The sequence below is a fragment of the Lepisma saccharinum genome, chromosome 20 (assembly GCF_977018435.1).
Source record: "Lepisma saccharinum chromosome 20, izLepSacc3.1, whole genome shotgun sequence".
NCBI lineage: Eukaryota > Metazoa > Arthropoda > Insecta > Zygentoma > Lepismatidae > Lepisma > Lepisma saccharinum.
This window is the reverse complement of record NC_139248.1, coordinates 21,373,399-21,385,894: the sequence shown is the minus strand read 5'-3', so window position 1 is coordinate 21,385,894 and position 12,496 is coordinate 21,373,399. Positions and strand designations below refer to the sequence as shown.

The 12,496-nt window shown below is 41.9% G+C and overlaps 2 protein-coding genes across 2 annotated transcripts in view; both read left to right on the top strand.

Moving 5' to 3' along the window:
- The window catches only part of LOC146003545 (uncharacterized), a 31,534-nt gene extending 25,082 nt beyond the window's left edge, over positions 1-6,452 (top strand). Inside the window, exons 5-7 of the mRNA XM_083141839.1 lie at positions 1,786-2,001; positions 2,918-3,090; positions 6,225-6,452. Of these exons, the coding sequence (XP_082997965.1) occupies positions 1,786-2,001; positions 2,918-3,090; positions 6,225-6,417 (582 nt within the window). The 3' untranslated portion in view covers positions 6,418-6,452. The remainder of the gene's footprint in view (positions 1-1,785; positions 2,002-2,917; positions 3,091-6,224) is intronic.
- LOC146003546 (uncharacterized) overlaps positions 1-12,496 on the top strand; it is a 295,640-nt gene that overhangs the window by 182,807 nt on the left and 100,337 nt on the right. The window lies entirely within an intron of this gene.

Sequence of the window (12,496 nt, the reverse complement as noted above, 5' to 3'; positions counted from 1 at the left end):
TGGGTAATAAAATGCAAGTTTTGTAATTTCTAAATGCGTACCTTTGCATGCTTAACTTGTAGTACTACTTGAGTGATATTTGATGGGAGTTAACTCCAGAACTCCTACCCTCTTAGTATGCTCTTGGGTGAAACTACTTATCAATTCCTGGAATTCCTCATGAGAACATGACTAAATATACTCATCTAGATGGATAAAATATTCGACGTGGCTCTTCGAGTATCGCGGCGCTTTATTCTCGACGACGAGCTATATCGACGCTCAAAGGGAATGCCAAGATACAAACCGGGATGCTGCAGCGAGAAGTTTTCGCTCGAGCGCCCAATAGTTCGCACGGACGACGCTATTCGCTCGCCATGACGTCACGAGCGCTCGACGAGGCAAAACGAACGGCAGACACTCGATGCCCAGTAGTACACGTATAATGGTAATTTGTCTGCTATTGGGTCCTCAAATATGGACCGTGGAGTGAAAGAGGCAGTGAAATTGAAACTTAAGTGAACACAGTCATCACCTCCATGTTAAATTGTAGTTTAGTCTATCTCAGCAATAACCAATGATGTATGAATAAGACAGAAGATAGTGGGTTGAAAATACCTAGGTGGACATTATATGTTTCTACGATTATTGTCATGTTAAAGTAATGTTCGAGTGTGTGTTTAGTGTGTTTTATTTCAGAGAATACGATTATCCTTTTCCGAAGAGAGAAGCAACTCTCTGCGCAAGTAGTGACTCGAGAGCGCTTGACCAATGAGAACGTGAGAGGGAACGGGATTGCGTGAAGGGGGAAGCGACTGCATCTACGAGCTGTTTGCACAAACGTGTACTCCTTCGCTCCGCTCACTCGTTTTCTTCCCTTTTCTACCGTTATGCGCGGCGTTGCTCCTAAGATTCCCGGGATAGAGTATAGAATCCATAATATGGGGCAACCTACGAGTGAAATTAGCACTCTCGAGGGTGCAGACTCTACTAGAAGCGAGGGAAAGGGGTCCGATGCAGGGCCTTAGATGCTCTATGCGGTAGAGCGAAGCAAACAGCTGGTAGATGAAGTCGCTTCCCCCTTCACGCAATAAAGTTCCCTCTCACGTTCTCATTGGTCAAGCACTCTCGAGGCACTACTTGTGCAGAGACTAGCTATTGTTCGCTCCCTTGACACAGTACACTATATAGCGAAGAAGTCACCGGACACCCAATGCTGTTCATTCCATAGACACCACCAATTAACTAATAAGATGTCGGACCTCCCTTCGTTATACAGCATTTACTTTTCGGGGCAGGCTTTCCACAAGTTCTGCTATATTGCTGGTGGATTTCTTTTCATTCGTCCTGTAGCCTCGTGAATAGTTCATGGTTGGTTTTCGGTGGAGTGGTTCTGGCACGAAACCGACGCTCCAGTTCAGCCCAAAGATGTTCCAGTCGGGGCTTTGAGCGGGCCAGCTAAGCACATCCGTCAAACCACGATGCAATGAACCCTGCTTTATGTGCTGATAGAGAAAAGGGCCCATTCCAAACTGTTGCCACAGTGTGGGCAGCATGCAGTTGTCTAAAATGTCCTCATAAACACCACTGTTCATGTTGCCATTGGCCAAAACTAACGGCCTGGGTCCAAACTAAGAAAAAACAGCCCCAAACCATGACACTACCGCCACGTTCACTTGGGTGTCCGGTGACTTTTGGCTATAGAGTGTATAGTCTAATTACACTATAGGTCAATAGTCAAATGGAACATCTGATTTTAATCTTTCAAAACCACAAAACAAATTAAAGCTGGTTTCTGTGTTGCAGACGGAAATCACAACGACGTATAGCTGGGTAGTGGAAAGTGGGCTGGATCTTGGAATTCATACCGAAGTGCGAATGGGCGTACCGGAAGCATTTGACATGTCAACCACCACATCAGCGACAATCGGTCTCCAGTCTAAAAGAGCGACGGACTTCAGCAGTTCAGAAGAGTTCTCCATCCAGAATGAAATAACTATCCCAGAACAAAAGAAGGTCACAGTAAGTATCCTTTCTGTTGAACGTTGAACAAAAGACACACTTTCCCAACATGGTTAAATTGACTTATCAATTTGTATTTGCTCTGTAGTGAGTAGTCTGTGAAGAATGGTCTACAAGAAGGTTGTCGTGTACCAAGAATGTTGTCGCGTCGCGGTCGGTCGCGTTGGACACAAATAAAGTGTTAATTTACTGTTAGCACGTGTGTTACTCTTTGTAAAACCAACTCACGGAAATATATGCGCTGAGGTTCTACACAATTTAACAACATATACAGCCATACCGTGACTAATGCTCATAACTCTGTACTATTAATTCCATGACTGCAGAAGTCTTTACAGCAGGGTCGGTGGCGGCGAGGGCAGTTGCCACCCCACTCTTTGTCACTTCTGCTCCTGCACTAAGCTAAACCTTATGTACAAGAGAAAGTAAACTGTTCTTGACCCTTTGCTCGATTGGTGTCAACACATTCAGTCACGTGGTAAAAGTTGTAGGGCTAACATCGCTCTCCAAAATCAACGTTGCGAAGCGTACTTCTGTTTTTGCCAGTTGTATACCGACCTGTGGGAGGTCGTTCCGGAATCTTCATTGAGCAGGACCACGTGTGCAGTTGTACAGTTAACCCCCGTTGGATTTCTGGTGCTCACGATATCGTTGTCCGAGAACTCACTGTCTGGCAACATCTGTATCCGACGCGCATTTGTTTCGTCCCGCTCACAATGTTCGGTGTCTTTGTGACTCGAAAATGTCCGATGCCAGTCGAAGACAATTCAACGAATCGCTGATTCGCTGTTTCCCAGCCGCCAGCTGGAAATGCAACCCGTGTAATGAAAATAGTCATACAAAATTTGCCGAGTAATACTTGTGCATCCCACTGTACGCTCTGCGCCATCTTATTATTACCTATTGTTTCCCACAGGTAACGTACACAGTTGAGCAACGAAATGTGACCATTCCCTTCGAGATGGACGTTTACATCGAAGGCTGGGTTGCGGTGCGGTACAGCAGCAAGACAGTCAGCAAGTGGTACTGGTTCTTCCCTGTGGCACAACTGGCGGACGAGGACTTCGTACTAGATGGCAGCACTGTACGGTAAGTTTAAGTCTCCATAGCTTGAATTGACTTTAAGTCACTGAGTATAAATGTCCCTCTGCCCCACGAAACTACCACAGGACGCAATCGAGGGAACTCTTTCCTGGCGGGAACTCTCCACGCGCGCGTTTTTCAAACTTGCCGGGATGTACGTACAATCAGCGGCAATAAAAATGGGAACACACAGATCGGGTCGCCAGAACTACCGCGAAAGGGATTAAGCGCGAAAGTGAAATTTTCGCGGTTAATCCGTTTCGCGGTTGTTCCTTTCGCGGTTATTCCTGTGTACTATTTCAATTTCGAGCTTAATCTCTTTCGCGGTTGTTCCTTTCGCGTTTATTCCCGCTTTGAATTTTAGTTTCGCTATTAATCCCTTTCGCTCTTATTCCCATCGCGCTTATTCCGGTGTCCAATTTTCGTTTCACGCTTAATCCGTTTCGCGGTTGTTCCTTTCGCGGTTATTCCGGTGTTCAATTTTAAGTAGTTTCGCGCTAAATCTGTTTCGCTGTTATTCCTTTCGCAGTTATTCCGGTGTTCCATTTCAATTTCGCGCTTAATCTCTTTCGCGGTTGTTCCTTTCGCGTTTATTCCCTTTTTGAATTTTAATTTCGCCATTAATCCCTTTCTCTCTTATTTCCTTCGCGCTTCTTCCGGTGTTCAATAATCGTTTCACGCTTAATCGGTTTCGCGGTTGTTCCTTTCCCGGTTATTCCGGTGTTCAATTTTAAGTAGTTTCGCGCTTAATCTCTTTCGCGGTTGTTCCTTTCGCGTTTATTCCATTTATGAATTTTAGTTTCGCTATTAATCCCTTTCGCTCTTATTCCCCTCGCGCTTATTCCGGTGTTCAATTTTCGTTTCACGCTTAATCCGTTTCGCGGTTGTTCCTTTCGCGGTTATTCCGGTGTTCAATTTTAAGTAGTTTCGCGCTTAATCCGTTTCGCTGTTATTCCTTTCGCGGTTATTCCGGTGTACCATTTCAATTTCGCGCTTAATCTCTTTCGCGGTTGTTCCTTTCGCGTTTATTCCATTTATGAATTTTAGTTTCGCTATTAATCCCTCTCGCTCTTATTCCCATCGCGCTTATTCCGGTGTTCAATTTTCGTTTCACGCTTTATCCGTTTCGCGGTTGTTCCTTTCGCGGTTATTCCTGTGTCCAATTTTAAGTAATTTCGCGCTTAATCCGTTTCGCTGTTATTCCTTTCGCGGTTATTCCGGTGTTCCATTTCAATTTCGCGCTTAATCTCTTTCGCGGTTGTTCCTTTCGCGTTTATTCCCTTTTTGAATTTTAGTTTCGCTATTAATCCCTTTTGCGCTTTTTCCAGTTTTCAATTTTCGTTTCACTCTTAATCCGTTTCGCGGTTGTTCCTTTCGCGGTTATTCCGGTAATCAATTTTAAGTAGTTTCGCGCTTAATCCGTTTCGCTGTTATTCCTTTCGCGGTTATTCCGGTGTACCATTTCAATTTCGCGCTTAATCTCTTTCGCGGTTGTTCCTTTCGCGTTTATTCCATTTATGAATTTTAGTTTCGCTATTAATCCCTCTCGCTCTTATTCCCATCGCGCTTATTCCGGTGTTCAATTTTCGTTTCACGCTTTATCCGTTTCGCGGTTGTTCCTTTCGCGGTTATTCCTGTGTCCAATTTTAAGTAATTTCGCGCTTAATCCGTTTCGCTGTTATTCCTTTCGCGGTTATTCCGGTGTTCCATTTCAATTTCGCGCTTAATCTCTTTCGCGGTTGTTCCTTTCGCGTTTATTCCCTTTTTGAATTTTAGTTTCGCTATTAATCCCTTTTGCGCTTTTTCCAGTTTTCAATTTTCGTTTCACTCTTAATCCGTTTCGCGGTTGTTCCTTTCGCGGTTATTCCGGTAATCAATTTTAAGTAGTTTCGCGCTTAATCCCTTTCGCTGTTATTCCTTTCGCGATTATTCCGGTGTTCAATTTTGGTTTCGTGCTTATTCTTTTTCGCGGTTGTTCCTTTCGCGTTTATTCCCGTTTTGAATTTTAGTTTCGCTATTGATCCATTTCGCTCTTATTCCTTTCGCGCTTATTCCGGTGTTCAATTTTGGTTTCGCGATTAATCCGTTTCGCGGTTGTTCCGTTTCGCTCTTATTCGTTTCGCGTTTAATCCTGTGTTACGTTTCGCGGTTGTGCTTTATCGCGCTTAATCCCTTTTGCGGTTATTCCACCGCCACCACAGATCCTGAAATACTCTCTACCTTGCAAGGCGTTATGTGTGTTGCCTAACTCTACGGCGGTGGAAAAAGTTACGATTGACAATTGCTATTAAAATCCACTTACTGGCTTATCGTTAGGCAACACACATAACGCCTTGCAAGGGAGCGGGTATTTCAGAATCTAGGTGTCCCATTATTATTGCCGGTGACTGTACAAATAAAATCGTAGCTCAATAACTAATTGTCATGTAGAGATGAAGTAGTTTTTTTTTCTTTCGGAATGACAAACCTCTTAGCGGGTGTAAAATTTATATGCCCTCCTATCATGACAATATAAACAAGAAGAAAATCGAATTACACAAAAAATCTTATTCTGTACACCCTATTACCGATTCACTGATTCATTCGATTTGCTGCTACTTTTGACTAATCCCGGTGAGGATGAGTGATGAAATTGGTGAAGGAACACTCACAAAGAACATCCATACCCAAGCCGAGATTCAAACCCAGGACTCCTAGCGTCGTAGGGCACTGTGGTAACCACTCAGCCATGGATATACGTGTATGCACATTTCTATAATATATATGCTTTTGAACATTCACTTTCTCCCTCGAGGGGCCTCCCAGATGGCGCTGTTGTATCGTCATCGCCTTGTAATCAAGGTGTCCCTGGTTCGATACCCGGTGGAGGCACATAGTGTTTCGAATCCCACTTTAAACTGTAGGTCCAGTCCCGATTAGCCTTACTGTGCATAAAGTGGACTTAAAGCACCAAATATATCAATCAAACCATCTTCCCCGAATGTTTGTTTTCTGGTTTGAAGGCAAGGACACCTCCGAAAACAATTTTCAATAACCCTTTATGTTTTGTTAGCTGTTTACTGTTAAATTCGCACGATATTCTAGTTTGCAACCACTAAGGTACATATTTATCAGTCTTTTTCCATATTTTTTACTTTCAGATACAAGCTCAGGGGCTATTTCAGGGGTACTCGTGGCGAAATTGAATCCTTGCGTGTGATGACACATGGTGAAACATTAGAATCATTGGTTCGTCTGAGATCTTCAGCAGAAAGCAGATTCAGAGAAACATGTATTTTAAGCACATTACTACTGTGTCAGCTGATTTGTTTACTAAAAAGTAAATTATTGTAAAAAAAATAAATACTCAAGCGTAAATATTACTGATTGATTTTAATATAAACGCAACTCAAGAAATTTCTTTGCACTTACAGCTTTACATGTGGCTGTTTACGCTCAGCATACATTTTAATTACATAAGATACTTTTTAACAAATTTTACACACAAAGTTCCAATACGCTCTTAAATACCTTTTTATGCAAGTACATTCATTAACAAAAATAAATTACAATTTTATATCAGCTTGTCTCAAAAATGCAAGTATAATATATGCAATTCTAATATCTGGTGCATACAAAATTGAAGTCAAATTATCGGGGAAAGGAACATTAATTTTTGATAATGTTTCGTATAAAGTCTTTCTCTGAGTGGATTGGACATTCCAAAATTATATGTTGAGCATTACCACAGTAATTTTAAAAGGTGTATTTTAAATAAATGATGATATCAGGCGCTATCGCCGAAGCCCAGATTAAATACAGAAAATAATCGACTATCAAATGTGACTGATGCTTCACTCTCAAACAACGACCGCGGGAAAAAATGATAGCATAAAACCTGCGACTCCTGTGCACCGTACTCCCGCGAGGAGAGGAGGGGGAGAGTGGACCATGCTTCCTTATGGCCCGAGCTGAACGGAAGAAAAGGCTGCGCGGGGATTTTTCGTCCAAGGTTTGTTTTCCTTGTGCTCGCTCTATACATGGGGATGGACTCCTCTACTTTAAAACTACCACCATGCTTCAGCGGTTAAATTTTTCCCCGACCAGCGCCTGGAGGCGGTCGGTGACGTATATGTAGTGGCTTCTTAGACAGGGAACTCTTCGTTTTACAACGGCGGTAAAACCTTACAGCGATGCCAATGCGCTAACCAGCATGCTATTTTCCCAGGTAAGGGAAATTTTGAAACTAAACTACTATTACAGAAACGGGAAAAGAGTGGCTGGCATGTGATGGGGAATTTGTACTCTACGCCAAAACAACACTGTCCCATCGAACACATGCAGAACTCGCAGGCCGCTGACCTTCAACCAAACACGCTTTACGATGTTTTCAACCCCTCTGCTGCTTTGTTTATGACCGGCTGGGGTAGACTGACTGGCCGGAGATGACAAGGGCATTTTGCAAGTGGAAATCGCGTTGAAGGAAGTTTAAGGAAATTAGGTTTCTTACTGCGTGGATTTTCTTAAGTGTATGAGTGAGTGAATTACGTATATATGTTTTGAATGATCTGTGCTGCGTCGTGTAGTGAACGAAAATGAATGACATAATTAACGAACTATTGCCGAAACAATTTACTCTGCTTTTGCATGAGGATAAACTTCAAATCGTGAAGATATGCAGGCCTCTGGCATCGCAAAGAAGAGAAGAATGGATTTGATTTGCTATTTTGCCACTTTAGCTAATCGCGACGATGAGAATGAGCGACGATACGATGAAATTCATTGAGGGTCATTCACAAAGAATACCCATGTCCATGCCTGGATTTGAGCCCGGGACCCCTGCCGTCGTAGTGCGCTGTGCTAATAACCATTTTACCCCAGAGGTTGCCAAGAGAAGAATGGAGTTCCTGTCCAAATTAAATATTCAAGGTAAGAAGTTTATTATACGCGTATATTTTATTCTCGCACGTAGGCCTACATAAATATTTCACAATATGGGCCTCTATATTTTATAAATAACCATGAAATATTTGAAATGTTTCCCTTATTGTTTTTATATTAATGAAACAGTGATATTTTTATAATTATTAGTAAATTGTAATGTATAAATTTTAATCACAAAATCACATCACCTTAAAATCCAAGAAATTGAACGAAAAAGAGCCTCCCATTTGAACATTATGAAAAAAGAAATAGCCCAGGTTTTAAACCCAGAAAACGCCACTGGATGATATGTTCTCGGCTCACCGAGACGGCTCCTCCCACCCTTTCTGCGCATGCGCAGGACTCTACAATGCATATCTGTGCGCATCTTTGAAGTTATGCGACTTCACAAACAAAAGAGATGTGGGTCAAAGTCAAACATATAGTAATGTTCTCTTGGGAGACCCAGGATCATCGGATTTTGCATAATGCACGTCAAATTCTTACGCACACGGTATCTGATAAAATGACATTCATGACTATCAGCATTACTTCAGCATCCGTTAAGTTCGAAATGATAAAATTTAATCTACGTAGTTGCATAAGTACCACGTGAAGGAAAATACCAAAGATATTACATAACTGATTCCTTGAACTCGTTCATTTTTCTTTGACGTAAAACAGCAATCACTCAATCAGCATTAGTACAAGTAATCAATTAGTATTTTGCATAAAAAAGAATTTAATTAGGCTCAATTGCATTCGAAAACCAACTACACACACACACACACACACACACACACACGGTGTCTGATAAGTCAATACCTATTTTTAAGTTGGTAATACATAATGTAGAATTATAACACCATTAAGCCTTGTTTCCATTATATGAAAAACTCAATATGCTGACCAAGGCAGAAATTTATTTTATTATAAAACATTAACTAAACGTAACTTTTCAACCTTCTAGCAAGGTCTTCATCAGACTCTGCATGTATTCGTCAATGTCAGTACTTTTTCTTCCCATGTTGTGTAGGTACCCAGTATGCATCGTGCCGTGCAATTTGATGCTCGCAGCGTTCCAAACTGCCGTGAAAATGTGCAAAAAAAAAAAGTAGGATTTCCTGCTGACGTCATAAAATGTCATTTCTCTGTCACCCTACACATTGCAACCAAAAAAAAATTAGCCTCCTTCGACATTTCTGTGTACGTAGAGACTAAAATTTCAGAGAAGGTTGCCGTAAACCAGGAATTGAGAGAAGTTTTGGGGCAAAAATATGCTTTTGTTTATTTTTTCTCCACCCTGCACGATACCCCTCCCCCTCCTGTGTTTCTTCAAGTACGTGGTGTATTACTTTCAACCGCAAAAACATGCCAAAGGACCATGCTCTCTTGTGTTAAAGTCGTATTCATCTCCGACATTTCGTTACCAAATTATAGCTATTCAAAGTTCAAGGGACAGGACTCTGTGGACACTCTGTATAATGAAAACTATCACAGGGGATGAAAACTAATTCTGTATCATTTATGTTGCAGGTAACTGAACATGCCACCAACGCTTAGCACAGATGAGCGAGCAAGAATTGCTACAAGATACGAGGTAAGGAAATCGTAGTTCAAGTCCAAGTGGGAAAAAGTGAAACGCTGAATCCCAAAATCATAAAAGAAAGACACAGTAAATTGATGAGAACAGATTCTTCGTTGGATGCGCGACGTACTGGTCGACCGTCAACCTTGCGAGCGGAAGAGAATGTTGCACAAGCTCTAAAGAGTCCGTCCGTCAGTCCAGCAGACAGAGCGGGCTGTATCATGGACACTGTTTTGCAAAGAGAAAAAAACAAAAACATTTCCGTTCCTGGAAGCTTCATTACGTCCAGCAAATCTTTCCCGAGGACTGTGACCACGGCATGGAATTGGCAGAAATCATGGTCGGATGGAAATAAGATATTCCTCTACCGATTTCCATACCTTGTACCACAGAGAAGGGTATATATATATATACCCTTGTCTGTGCTGGTACCTTGCAGCAATTCTTGTTCGCTTTTCTGTGCTAAGCGTTAGTGGCATGTTCAGTTAAATGGATTCTATATTATGTAAAGTTAAAAATAGGTATTGACTTATCACACTATCCCTCTGTGTGTGTGGGGGGGGCGGGGTATGTGTGTGTGTGTGTGTGTATGTATGGAGCCGCTGTAGGCCACCGCACTGCAACACTGCTTACGGAAGACCCTAGTTTGATTCCCGGAGTCGGTGATTTCAGGGGTAATTTTCCAAGCAATTGTTCTCGCACATAGCGGCTCTGGAGTTCACCCAGCTGGGGGTAACTGTGGGGGAAATGTGGACGGAGCGTGGTGCTGTGAACGTCATCTCTACAAATGGACGTGGGGCTCTAACTCCACACCTCCTCCCCATACCTTCATGGCATATTTCAAATTGCATAGTTATCCTTAAGAAGAGACACACACACACACACACACACAAACATACACACCACACACACTTTCTTACTTACAACCTGGTGCCACGTAAAATTATGGCTCGTACACAACACTTTGTAGCCACAGAAATGGTGACTAGATGATTAGAATGAAAAATGCAATTTTTGGAAGTGAATGATCTAGGATGGAAACATTGACACACACACAAGCGTGTAGAGAACATCAAGACGAACAACTCGTCTCGGTACCATTTTTTATCGTTGGTACGTCGTTTTGGCGCTACGAACTTTGAAAAGACCGTTTTGCCGCCTGTATGCAACCCAACATAACATTCGATCGGATCTGTGACGTTGCTTCATGTCTTGAAACAGCCCGTGCCAGTGTTGTAAGGAATATACGTAGCGAGGAACGGGTTCAGTAATCCAACAGGAAGTAAACCAACGATAGGAAAAAATAGTGGTTATCACAGTGTGCTACGACCCCAGGTGTCACAGGTTTCAATCTCAAGGGCACATCAAGATGACAGCCGCCGTCTTGAAATCCGCCATCTTGAATTCAACTTGAAAATTTTAAATGGAAACCATAGCTTGTGTCACCTCAATTGAATAGGAAATTTTGTCACGAGTTCAATGGTATGATTATTGTTGCTCTAGCACCAACTGTATTATCATTCGTCCTCATCGTCGCGGTTAGCCAAAAGTATCAGAAAAGCAAAGTAAAATAAACCAAATCAATCAACCAATCGATGCAAACCATAACATATCCCGAAGAAGTGGTGAAAACAGAGGTAGAAGTTTGAAGTTATCTGCCAGTCTCTTAACAAAAGTTTCATCCTTGTACGTTATGCAACACCGGATACTTGAAAGCAGATTTGGGTTGCTGCCTATAAGGATATGGCATATCTTCTTTACCATGCATGTACAAACGTCGCTTGGATTCCTTGCTACACACATGTCCATGCCAACACATTTGATTGTACTTGATGTTGGGAACAGAGACCAGCAATGAGAGGAGGGGAGAATGGAACGTCATTCAGCAGGTCTTTATTCTCTCCGAATCCCTTGTGCAGGCAGTTGAAATGTGAGACAATAGAAGTTGACAGAGCCGGCAGATCAACGCTAACAGTCAGTCAAACGCATAACAATGCAGCCAGGCCAATTGTGACCCGCGAACCTATAGGAAGCACAAGCACACAAAGGGGGGTCAAAGACAGATTAAAAGATTGAACTTTTCCACTTGACCTCTGCCTTTCGACATCTCAATAGGGTGATACGCTTTCAAAAATTAAAACTGCAGAAATAGGGAAAAGAAACTGGATGAAAAATCAATGTGCGGAAAACAAAAGATATGCGAATAAATGAAAAGCACCATACAGTATTGACATCATGAAATTAAGGAAGCAAGAGTGACAACAGCTACGACATTAATGATTAAGGGCTTTCGCAGGATTTTTCAAGGGGGGAAGGGGCATTATCCCCCAAAATAATGTTTCTATTTGGAGATATGTTGTAACGATCTGCACCTGTCGTATGACAGTTGTAATTAAGTACATTAATCAAGGCCGTACATAGAGGAATAATGTTGCAGAGGTCTACTCTCAGCAGCCTAATGATAGTAAAATGTTAATAATAGTAATAATAATAACTCTTGGTAATAATTGTAATGATTATATTTGTATAAGGGTTACTAATTATTTGTATCATTATTAAACAGTGTAAAATTAATAATATACTCCTTCCCAACGTTTTGCCCATGACCATTAGAATGACAATATCATATTTGTTAAAGGTTTTTGGAACATATTGTGTAAAGCATGCTGAAATGAATATGGAGGACATTTTGAGTACATGTAGCTTGAACTTGTCTGTACTTGAAGTTCAAACAAGAGTACAGTCAATCTGAAGGCCATTATAAGCACAATAACATTTCCCAGCAACCGGTAAAGTACGCCATTATGTACGGCAACGCATTGTGAAAGGATTGTCCAAATCTTTTTGAATGCCACATTATGGATCCAGAAGCCCTATGGAAAACCGCACGCTGCGCACATTAAAAGCCTGTTGAATCACACA